Below are 12,686 nucleotides of genomic sequence, written 5' to 3' on the forward strand. Positions count from 1 at the left end.
GGATAAATACCTAGTTTCATTTTCATTTACCTTACTAGAGGTATTTATAGACTTGCTTCAGGATAATTTCTTCATTTAATATTTATCATTTAGTAATATCTTTATACCTCCAATGTTTGTTGTTTTCTCATCTGTTCTTCCTGACCTTTTGATTTATATTCTTATAGCAAAGTAATGGAACCCATTTTATTTGGATTTCAGTGGGGAAATGGTATAAATGCAAATTTATGCTTGATATTTCCAACCATACCTCAGATTTATCTCTCATCCTAGGGTAATATTAATCAATATGAAATTCCATACTTGCATTTAAACTTCATTTTAAAGTTGAATAACTTCTAGGTTGGAGAAAGAGGCTCTGTTTCTTTCATCAGTCTCTATTTGTCATCAGCATTTATTGTGTATCTACAAAGTGGCAATATGGAGAACACGACGTTCCATTCTTCAATAAACTCAGAGTTTAATAGACAAATTGCATACAAATGTCAACAAATTTAACAGGAACTAAAATAATATTTGTGCAGGATCCTAAATGAACATTAGACTATTAAAATGAATAGGGATTGTTGGTGATGGGTGTTTGGGGTGAGATTGGTGATTATTAAGGACTATGTTAAAGAGAAGGTATTTAACATCTGTTATGAATGAAGACATGTTGTCAAGGAGACACATTTGTGAGTATAAAACCAGGTAGAAGAATGAACTTGCAAAAATATGGAAACTAGTACAACCAAGTCTGTGAGAATTAACAGGAATTTATGCATGTGAGGGGACAGGTCACAAAGGTAAGCACTGAGGCAGTAGCCAAAGCCAAGGAATCTTACACGTATCACATAACAGGAATTTCCTTGAAATTGGAGAATAAATGAGAAAGAATTCACAAGGCTCCTGAGGGTCATGAATTAACGTTATGGTGTGTGGAAAATTTAGCAGGTGGGGAAGAGGTCATGATCCTTTCCCTAATTTCAAGGAAAAGGCTCCCCTTGGAATGAGGGCAGAAGAAGGAAGGGAATGAAATATCTTAGTATTTCCCTAATAGGTAGGTAAGGTAAGTAAGAATCAACAAGAGACAGGAAGTGAGGCTGAGAACAACAGCAGATTATTATTTACTTAGCAGGCTCCAAAGCAAAGAGAGATTTATGTGAGCTTCCTACCAACCATAAAAAGGAACTTGTAACCCAATTTCCTAAATAACCCAACTGGCTTCAATTAACTTCCTTTGCTTATAGCCCTACAATTACTAGAATTAGGAAATAGTAGATCTGATTTGACATGTCAACTAATGTGGGTAGAAATGCTACCAAACTGTGAGACAGAACTCTTGAATTCTAGAGTTGATTTTTATGGATTCATTTACACTTTGAGTCTATGTTTACCTCTCAATTTCTCTAAAGATAACAAAGCAAAAGTAGTATGACAAAAATCAATTTTTCGATTTGGATTTTAATCCCATATTTTTAATTCTTAATGTTCTGAATGTGAACATTTTATGTAACTTTTTTAAAACACAAATTACCCATAATTTTAAATATAACTAAAATATCATTTTAAGAAATAGAGCCCAAGTGTCAACTAATTTATAACAAAGAAACCACTGCAGACTGTGGAGAGAAAAAGTGTTATTTTGGGGATGGGCATTCAGTTTAGTGGTTAAGATGACCAGGTACCATATGCCATACCTGGATTCAATTCCTGGCTCTGGCTCCTGAGGCCAGTTTCCTGGTAATTCTCACCTATGAGGCAGGGGTGACGTCTCAAGTAATTGGAGCCTGTTACCCATATGGGGTACCTGGATTGTGTTCCTACTTCTTGGCTTTGACCTGGCCCACTCCTGGCTATTGCAGGCATTTGGAGAATGAACTGCAGATGGAAGTATTCTCTCTCCACCTCCAACCTCTTTCCCTTTCAAATAAACAAATTTTAAACAAATTTGAAAGGAACAGAAGGAACTGTATAAAAAAACCATAAAGATGCAATTTGATTAATTGTGAAAATTGCATTTGTATAATTTATTTTAAAAACCATATTATTGAATGGATCAAAGGAGATAGTATGTTTAAGACACACTATCACATTTTAAATGTTCAATGTATATATTTGTATGTTCCCCTCAGACTGAGAGTCATTTTGTAAATACTTACAAAAAATAGTGCCATAGAAATGAATTGAGGGGCCAGCACTATGCAGTAGCAGGTGAAGCTGCCGCTTGCAGTGCCAGCATCCCATATGTGCGCCGGTGCAAGTCCCGGTTGCTCCACTTCTGATCCAGCTCTCAGCTATAGCCTGGGAAAACAGTGGAAGATGGCCTAAGTCCTTAGGGCCCTGCACCCATGTGGGAGACCAGGAATAAGCCTCTGGCTCCTGGCCATTGTAGCCATCTGGAGAGTGAACCAGCGGATGGAAAATCTCTCTCTGTCTGTCTGTCTGTCTCTCTCTCTCTCTCTCTCTCTCTCTCTCTTTCTCTGTCTCTGCCTCCCTCTCCCTCTCTGCCTCTGCCTCTCTGTAACTCTGACTTTCAAATAAATAAATAAATCTTTAAAACAAGAGAGAAATGAATTGAGTGCTACCAAACGAACTCTTCCTCCATCAGATGAAGTTTTCTTCCTGCCCTCCATTAATAAAGCACACTTGTTTAAATCACTATCAGATAGAGAATTTAGTCCCATGAAATTTTGCTTGATATAATAATATCAAGAGAAAAGATCAGATTTCTCAAAAGGTAGCTTGGTTTGGAAATAATAAAGAGCATTAAAACAGGTGAGCTCTTCCAGGTTGTATGTCGTTACAAAACTCGACGTTATACTGGGTGGCGTGGGAGCACTTTTGCATCTGAGTTTCAGGAGAAGCTTCTAGATGTGAGGACGAGTGTTCTCAGACCTGAAGCAGGATCTGGATTCTGGCAGACTAAAAGGGGAAGCACGCAGTCTCTCCTGTTTGTTTTTCCTTGTGTTCCTCACTCTGATACTTGTGGCTTTGATGCTGCCTTTGCCCATCTCACTCAAATGTAGCTCATTTCTGCTCATACTTCAAGTAAAAACCTCACCAGAAAGAGTCAAGTGTCTTTTGGATATGTTATTGCTAAACTGCAGGACTGAGAAGTAAAATGCTCGGTTATATGCAATTAAAGCTGATTGTATCAAAATGTTCACTGCCAGGTTCCATAAAGTTTTTCTGTAACATAAATCATCAAAAACTTTCAAACTTGAATTTTCATTTTGTTAATACAAAGAAAAAGTTAAAATGAGGGCTTTTCAACATTTAAATTTTATAACATCTTATAAACTGACCTTCAAGTCTCCACTTAAGGAAAGTGCACTATTTATATATGAGTATTTCAGCTTTGGCATTTCAAGGAGTGTATTCCTTTGTATTTTTGGAAAAAAAAAACATAGAACCAGATTTTTTCAATGTTAAAAACATTATTCCTTAAAACCAAAATTACAAACAAGTTTCTGTCTTTCAGATGTGATAAATGTATAATTTATATTTGTAGTCAAGCTAATTTTCAGTTTTGTTTTTCAAGTTTATTACATATATCATTAAGATATACATTTAAAACTGTGTAGATATGTATATATACATAGCACAATTATGGCTGCAATAAGATTTATAAAATTATTTTTCGATAATTTATAATTTCTATAACAATTAACAATTTATAATGTATAGCAATTTTATATTAACTAGTCAATAGTGATACTATTATTTTCTATTTTCTCCCTCTATATAATACATTGAACATTACCTGCCAATTGTATTATCTAATTCCTGATTCAAGCTAAACATTGCATTATAAATAGTGCACAATAAAATTTCACAACTTTTCTTGGAGTTAAAGTTTTTTACATAAAGTGTGGACAGTGTTAGTTCAGTGCTCTAATTCTGTACAGAAATGATTAAGTACTTCTGGCAGAGGAAGATACTGTGGATATATAACAGGTCTTCTAAAATTTCATGGAAAACATATATTTTGAAAGTAACTATGACTGCATTTAAAAACTTTGCAACAAAAATGTATTTTTATTTTCATTTTTTTCAAGAGCTTATCTATGTATCATACAGGGAGAGAAATTAAGGAAAATATAAGTACCCCGAAAATTGAAAATAGAATAGATGATATTTTTATAGGATTACATGTGCTCTTTTTTGAAAAGTATAGTTTTTTATTCAAGATAGTGATGTTATTTATACACCTCATACACCTCTTTATTATAGGTATAGCTTAAGTCACTGAAACTGGCTCTCTGCTCATCCAATTTAGTCTCATCTTCAATACATTTGCAAAGCTGTGCAAGATCTAAGTTAAGATCTAAAATTAACTACAAAAGTAAGCAGTTTTCTTTTTCAAGAAAACCATTTCAACCCATCACAATGTAATTTCTTCTGCAAGAAATTTGGCTTAACTTTGCTGAAACATGAGCAGAGTAATTGCAACAAAATTATTAATGAATGACTATGATCATTTATAAAATACATTTTGACATTACCTGTTATTTAACCTGGTTCATCATCCTCTGAGTAATCACATCACTTTCAATCCTTTAGACCCAGGTTCATCTTTTCGTGCGTTTTTTGTTTGCCCCAGGTAGATTTTTCCACCATTATGGATGAAACAAAATCTTAGCTAATTCTTCTCAGAAAATAAATAAACTAAGAAAATTAGATGATGGCTTTGGAGAGAACAGGTAGGAGAACAGGTAAGGGGAGGGAGTCAGATAATTTTTCAGCTATTCTTCCACTGTTCCTTGTCATGGAGTGAACCACACCTGACTTCTACCACTGCTGAAATAAGGATTTTTCTTTGGGTAGAGAAATAGCATGGAAATTCATGATCAAGTCAATTACATTTTAAGCCTGATTTTGGGAAATAAATACTTTCCAAGAGAATTCAACCTCACACAGCACTTCTGCCTTCAACCTACTTGGAAGAAATTACTTTTAATTCTGTAAGATAATAAATAATTAAAATATACCCCCAAATCCTTCACCACTTTACCATACTATCTGAAAAAGAAAAATAATCTATCTTTCCACTATTCCTTCTTGTATGTGTTTTCAATACCTGAGCTCTGGGTAGTTATTGCTATCTAGTATAGCAGTTAGGGTCTTGGTCAAAAAAAAAAAAAAAAATCACAATCCTGGGAAAAATACACCACAGCCATAAACCTCTAAATTCCTTGATACCTGTACCATTGAACAGAGCCTTTAAAGGCAGATGTATGTTGCGTGTCCCAAGGGGATACTTTAGAAAATCACACTAATGCTGGTATGGAAATCAAGTTAACCTCTGTGGAAAGAGAGCAAGAATTTAATGCCCATTAATGGCACATAAATAAGAGAACAATGTTTCACTCTCTCTCTCTCTCTCTCTCTCTCTCTCTCTCTGTGTGTGTGTGTGTTAGTATGTATGTGGGGGAGGTAATGATGAAAATAAACACGTTATTTTAATGAAAACTAGATTTAAATACTTAGTGCAGCTTTATTTCCTCCTTTTCCTCAGCCCTGTGGGAAAGAGATAAACAGCACAGTGTAGCGAGTATATCATTTTTTTCATGTACTGATTCATTTTAAAATTTCTTCTTTTATTAATGTATCATTTTATCTCTCCATTTAGTTAACGGTCATTGAGAACTTCCTATTCTCCACTCGAGGCTAGGAACTAAATAAACACAGCCTCTGATTCAAAAAGATTACTTTCAAATGAGGAAAATGAATGATGAATAATATAGTGCCTAAAACATCAGAGGTTTTAGGTTTATTACACTTACACATTAAATTAAGAAAATTTTTGTGGGTATCCAAACCTTGAAACAATGATCAGCATGATAAGGACCAAAAAACTCTGACTCTAATTTCATATCTGTTTTACAAGATAATAAAAATAGCAATAATTATAAAGGAAATATTGGAAAAACAGAAAAGTATTTTAAAGGAGATTTAAAAAATACCTTCAGGGGTGAACATTTAACCTAATAGTTAAGATGTGCCCATCCCACATCAGAATACGTGGGTTTAATTCCTGACTCCAACTCCTCATTCCATTTCCTACTAATGTAGAACTTGGGAAGCAGTAGACATGATTCAAATAATTGAGTTTCTGCCATTCACATAGAAGACCTGGATCTGGTTATCTGCTCTCAGCTTCAGCTCTCCCAAACACTACAGGGATTTGGAGACTGAACCAGTGTGTGGAAATATATGCATTCGCTCGTTCTTTGATTCTCAAATAAATATTTTTAAAAGTATCCATGGTTCTACAACCTAAAGTGATTTTCTGATATATTCCTATCATGATTAAAATATATAGGTAAATGTATTATAAATTTATTATGTTTCAAAACATTGTCATACTACATATTGTTATTTTAAGATTTCTAAATTAGATCACTCCAAATCAGTATAATTGTGATAGAACAAAAGTTTATGATGTCTGTGTATGATTTATTTAAAGATAGTCTGTCACTATATATACAGATTTTTAAAAAGAAATATATTGATAAATAAATACGAGTATGAGACTTTTATGACACCTCTGATCTGATTTTTCCTCATCCTCACAAGAAATTCCTACTGTGTTTTAGAGTTCCCATTCTTTCATTCCAATAATTTTTTGCTAATTTGTATAACTGCTAATTAGCTATGTTGTTGCTTATTTATAATAAATGCTATGTTTAAAATTTTATGTTGCTAAGTCCAATGGATTGTTATGAAAATTGCTCATGTTTGCTTTTTATGAGATTTGATGGTATTGTGTTATCTTGACAAGAATGAGATCTGGTTTTGTTATTGTTTTACATTTGCTTGAAAAGAATGAATGTTATGTATGAAATGATAAATTGTTAACTGACTTGATTATGGCAACCATTTTACTATGTATATACATATTGAAACATCACATTATAAATCTTAAAAATAGGCAATATTCCAAGCATACCAATGAATTTGGAAGAAAATCAAGATCAAAGAAGTATAAAGAAAAGTTTCATATGAAAATAAACAATTGTTATCTAGTCTTTCAATATTTCTATAAGCCTAAATTGCATCATAATAAACATTACTTTGAATTTTATTACAGGTATTTATCAGGCAGTAAGTTTTTAAAATGTATTTTTTTAGGACTTCATGATGTCTGTGTAATTTTTCAACTTTTAAAATTATATTATTTTTTCAGTTTAAATAAATGTTTATTTTGTAGTCAGGTGTGTATTTTTTTTTAAGAGAGCCTTTCAATCTGATTGTTTCAGACTCTAGTAAAACCTGAATCTGAACTTGGACCATGAATAGAGAATAGGGAAAACTGGCTCATGTGAGGAGAAAATGGGGCCCATTTTTCTCTCTCTCTGTCTCTGTCTTTGTCTCTTTCTCTCTCACACACACACACTCTCTCTCTCTCTCTCACACACACACACCGTGAGCATAGAACCAATGGAGAGCAGCATGGATTGAAATGCATGACAATAATATTCTGTTAAGATTGATTTATTTTGTTCATTGATTTTAAGATGATAAAAAAGGAAGAAAATTTTCACAGCTTGGTTTTGCACTGGGAACTCCTAGTCTCCAAACATAAAGATAAGGAAATGGAGATGCTAATTATGAAAGTTATCTGATTTGATTAATGTATGTTGTATACATTGTGCTGAAATATGTGCTGTAATTCATAAAAAGCATAACTGTTTCTTTATTTCTGCTCATCTAAAGAGCTCACCTATCCCAGCTCCCTATATCCTTGTGTAGCAGTAGCACAGTAGTGGTCAAGTAGAGGTCGTAGTGGTATAAATTAGGCTAATGAGTCAATGAAGGTCTCAGCAAGGAACAAAATGCACACACAAATGTGAGTCAAAAGAGAATTCAATGAAGCTGTTATTAAGTGAGCAGTAGATGGGGCTAAGTTCTCGTTTACTCCCAGACAGCTTTCATCTGAGTTCTAATGATGTTCTTCGTGCTTACAGGAAGCCAATGTGCTTACAGCTACGTCACTTAGGGCCATTCAGTGACACTACCCATTTCCTCTTCAAGAGAATGAGGGATAAAGACTTTCTGGTACTAGTCTCTGGACACTAAGCATCCAATACTTTTTTCAATGTCCATTTTTGCCCCCTCTTATCTTTTTTGAACCAATAAAACAGTTATCATTATTATTATTGCATTTTTCTCCAGTATTAGTTTTTGTTATCCAGTCTTTTATTTTATGGCAAAAGCTAACATAGATAATACAATATGTATTCTTTGCTACCAAAATCTATTTAAAATAGTATATTTATCACTTTAGCAATGCAAGAAGCTTATGACTTTAACTTTATTAAGCCTCCTTCTCCATCATTATTATTAGTAGTAGTATTACTAGTAGTAGTATTTTTAGAAGCAGAGTGAGAGAGAGAGAGAGAGAGAGACAGAGTCCCATCCACTGGTTCATATCTCAAATGCCCAAAACAGGAGCGGGGAGCTCAATCCAGGTTGCCCAAGTGGATGGAGCCATCACTGCTGCTTCCCAGGGTCTACTTTAGCAGGAAACTGGACTGAGCAGCCAGCCTCCACATTGAACCTGGGAATCCAATGGGAGACACAGATCTCTTAGATGCCAGGCTAAACATCATTCCTCACCTTGTTATTGTTGCTTTACATATGTATTTTACCTCTATGTATGTTTAAACTTTGTAAGATGTTTTCTCCGTGTCAAAGAAAAATATTTTTTCATAATTACTCCAATATTTTTCTTCTTTCTGATGATTTCATTCATTTCTGTACTTCTGTGCTCCCATTAGTAACTATTATTCTGCATCCTGATCAATATATTTTCTTTAATATTTCATTTCAGCTTTTATTTATATGAATATTTATTTTATATTCTCTGAGGGATGCTTTAACTCGATGCAGAATACTAAGTGGACAGAATTTAGGTTTCAACACACTGAATAGTCATTTCATTGTCTTTTGGCTTCCATAATTTCTATTGAAAAGAGAAGCATGGCAGACATTTTCCAGGGTACAGTTGGATGCTTTCAATGTCTGTGTGTTCTCTGTTAAAATAATTTTGTGTTTCCATTTCTCTGGATGGACAGGAAGAATTCTGAACCCCCTTGAAATTCACTGTGATTTACAGTTCTCAGACAAGATCTAGAAGATTTTGCAGATGACATTATCTCCCATTAAACCTCATTCCAGTCTCAAATGCTGGGGATTGATTTCTTAATCTTGAAAAGTTTCTTTTACTTGAGGCTATGTCTCTTTTATAGTCCAGTATCCCTCAAACACCCTGGCCCCAGTTCAATGTCCCCTTTGAAACGCCCTGACAACCCTTTGGTGAATCTCCTTGGTCTTAACTCCATATACCACAGGGTTAAGAGCAGGTGGGAAAAGCAGATAGACATTGGCCAAAAGAATGTGAATATGGAGTGGAACATGGTGGCCAAAACGATGTGTAAAGAAAGAGAAGAGGGCTGGTGTATAAGAGATGAGGATGACACAGACATGAGAACCACAGGTCCCAAGGGCCTTGGACTGAGCTTCATGGGATGAGAGGCGAAGGACAGCTTGTGTAATGAAGGCATAGGAGAGACCAATAAAAAACAAGTCAACTCCAATAACCAACAGTGCAGCTGTCAGCCCATATACACGGTTAGGCCTGGTGTCTCCACAGGCCAGCTTTACCACAGCCATGTGCTCGCAGTATGTATGTGGGATCACATGGCTTCGGCAGAAGCTCAAACGTCTAATGAGGAAGGGGCACGGGAGCATGAGCAGAGAGCCTCGCATTAGAGCTGCTACACCAATGCGGGCAATGACAGTGTCAGTGAGGAGAGTGGCATAGCGCAGAGGGTGGCAGATGGCCACATAGCGATCAAAGGCCATGGCCAGCAGCACAGTGGATTCCATCATGCAGAAGGCATGAATGAAGAACATCTGAGTTAGGCAAGCAGAAGCAGATATATTTCCAGCTCCATACCAGAGGATGGCCAGTAGCTTGGGAACTGTGGAGAGGGAAGCAGCCAAGTCAGTGACTGAGAGCATGCACAGGAAAAGATACATGGGCTTGTGCAAGGTTGGTTCAGTGGCAACAACAACAAGGATGGTTATATTTCCCACAACTGTGGCTGTACCCAGGCAGCACACAGGGAATGAGAGCCACAAGTGAAATTGTTCCAGACCTGGGATGCCCAGGAGGAAGAAGATAGGAGGATCCTGGTTAGTGTAATTGGGAGACCCCATGTTATGTCCATAAGTGCTGGGCATCTTGTCTGGTCATAAACCACCACACAGTATCACATCACCTGGAGAAAACACAGAACATGGATATGAATGAGACACTTACTAGCTATATAATGTTTGGCAAGCTTCATCATCTCTAAAATTGCAATAATCGTAGTACCTAGCCTCAGAGTTAGGAGAATCACATGGGTTTGTATTGATGAAGGAATCTGAATAATATCTGACAGAATTCTTGTAAACAAAATAAATGAATGAGAGAAAGGATTCAAATATAAACTGGAATTGTCTACAAGATAAAGCTCATTGTTCTTAAAGAAAGGAACACACACCATTCATTTTTCTTGGGACTGAATACTCATACACATCCTCTCTTTTGTTTTTTTTTTTTATCTCAGCTTGTTTATTTTTTTTCCTTTTTTTATTTAGTAAATATAAATTTCCAAAGTACAGTTTATGGATTACAATGGCTTCCCCCCCATAATTTCCCTCCCACTCGCACCCCTCCCATCTCCCACTCCCTCTCCCATTCCATTCACATCAAGATTCATATTCAATTACCTTTATATACAGAAGATCGATTTAGTATATATTAAGTAAGGATTTCATCACATCCTCTCTTATGAAGTATGGGAAGAGTATGGTGGGACCAACAGTCGAGAATACAAGCTGCAAGTACAGTTCACTGGCTAAATCTGGACATCCTTTTACGTGTCCTTTAATTCAGAATACACTCTGATTTGGGTATTGGTGCTTAAGGACTATTTTTTCCTCTAGTATTACACTAGCAGTTTCCACTCTTTTCATTAGTCAATGGATTTTGTTCACATATACTTGTTTAAAGTTTTTCATCTAAAATTCCATGAGGTGCTTCACTTACCCTTACATATCAAGTTTCTTTTTCCCAAAATGTGGGATGTTTACCCTTTCTGGACTTAATTCTATTTCTAAAACAGAAATTCCATGCTTTTTCAGCCTATTTCTGGATCACTCTTTTATTCACACCCTGTCACTGGTGCTTGGTGATTTCAAAGAAAAGGTTGAGTCAAATCCACCTCAATTTCACACTTTCACAGTAACAAGAAACAATTATATAAGATTAACTTATCTTGTACCTGGACAGTGATGAATCAACATTCCTTGTGGGAAACTTTAGAATATTCTCTCATTTATCCTGTCTTTACCACGTCTCTAGCATCTAAGCAGATACAATTCACAGCTAGGAATATGTAACCTAAATGGAAGTATGCAGACTATGTGGAACCATGGTAAAGTGGAAAAACAGAGGAGGAACTATTAGAATAAACATGAATTGCTTTAGCTGGGATTTTTCAAATAGGAATGAGAAATTCACTACCTGGAAGTTCATATTCATTTAGTCAACAACAAATATTAATTGTGTTCTTTATATCACTAGCCCTTTTCCAGAAGGGAGAGGATGTAAAGATTAATATGAAATGGCCAGGAAATTCAGAGAGAAAACAGCAGTCAAAGGGGAAATCAACTTTCTATATATAGAATATCTATAGATATATAGAATATATAGATAGAGATATTCTAGATATATATTTGATATATATAAATATCAAATATTCTATATATATTTGATTGATATATTTGATATATATCATAAATATATCAAATATATATCAAAATTTTAAAAAAAAGAAGTTTCTCTATTTTTGGACGGCACAGAAGTCCCCTTCTCTCAATGCACATAGGTTTCAGAGACTAAATATATTACAGAGAAGAAAACTATAGGAGTCTATAGGAAAATTGGATTGCTGAAAGAAGCACTGCCTATAAATAACAAGTTAATATAAAGATTCTCTCTCAGTTTTATGGGTCTCAACATATTTAAATTTTTAAATGATCACACTTACATGATTTAAAACTTCCGAGACCCTAGACCTCCAAAATACACTGCCTCTTCAAGGAATATTTGAAGGCAAACAAGAGATTTAACATACACTCTTGCCTGAATATCAGGTGGAGGTTTAGAGAATACTAATCAAGTGACAATTAGGAAATAAAGATTAATGTCCATTTGAGAAGTCATAAATATCAATAATGTATTACAAGGGCTACAAAGGAATTAAATTCAAAAATCCATACTTGGTACATGTCATGTTCTGACCTTAATATGGCTCTGTGGGTTTAAAACTGCAATATTGGAATGATAGTTTTGGAAATTTAAAGAACAGTACATACTTAAGGTTTTAGTGCACAGAATGTATACAGCAAATGTCATTTATCTTTATTATCATCTTTATTTTAATAAGAAACTAATCTGAAATCCAATACAGGATCCTCATTGTAGTTTCTGGACAAACCAGAATCTGGTCTTACTGCAAAGATTTATATAATGACTTAATTTTCATATGATGCTACATGTCATTTATATAATGAATTAACTTTAGTTTAGACTCACCACAGTTTGTTCCATTGTAGGGCAAGCTTGTTGAGAAATATGTCTTCTT

At 34.9% G+C, this 12,686-nt stretch overlaps 1 protein-coding gene across 1 annotated transcript; it reads right to left on the bottom strand.

The window, feature by feature from the left end:
- Positions 1–9,267: 9,267 nt before the first annotated feature.
- On the bottom strand, positions 9,268–10,209 carry OLFR656 (olfactory receptor 656). Its single transcript, NM_001171475.1, has one exon. The coding sequence runs from the start codon at positions 10,207–10,209 to the stop codon at positions 9,268–9,270; it is 942 nt and encodes a 313-aa protein (NP_001164946.1).
- Positions 10,210–12,686: the final 2,477 nt, after the last annotated feature.

Source organism: Oryctolagus cuniculus, chromosome 1 (genome assembly GCF_964237555.1).
Source record: "Oryctolagus cuniculus chromosome 1, mOryCun1.1, whole genome shotgun sequence".
In the NCBI taxonomy this organism is placed as follows: Eukaryota; Metazoa; Chordata; class Mammalia; order Lagomorpha; family Leporidae; genus Oryctolagus; species Oryctolagus cuniculus.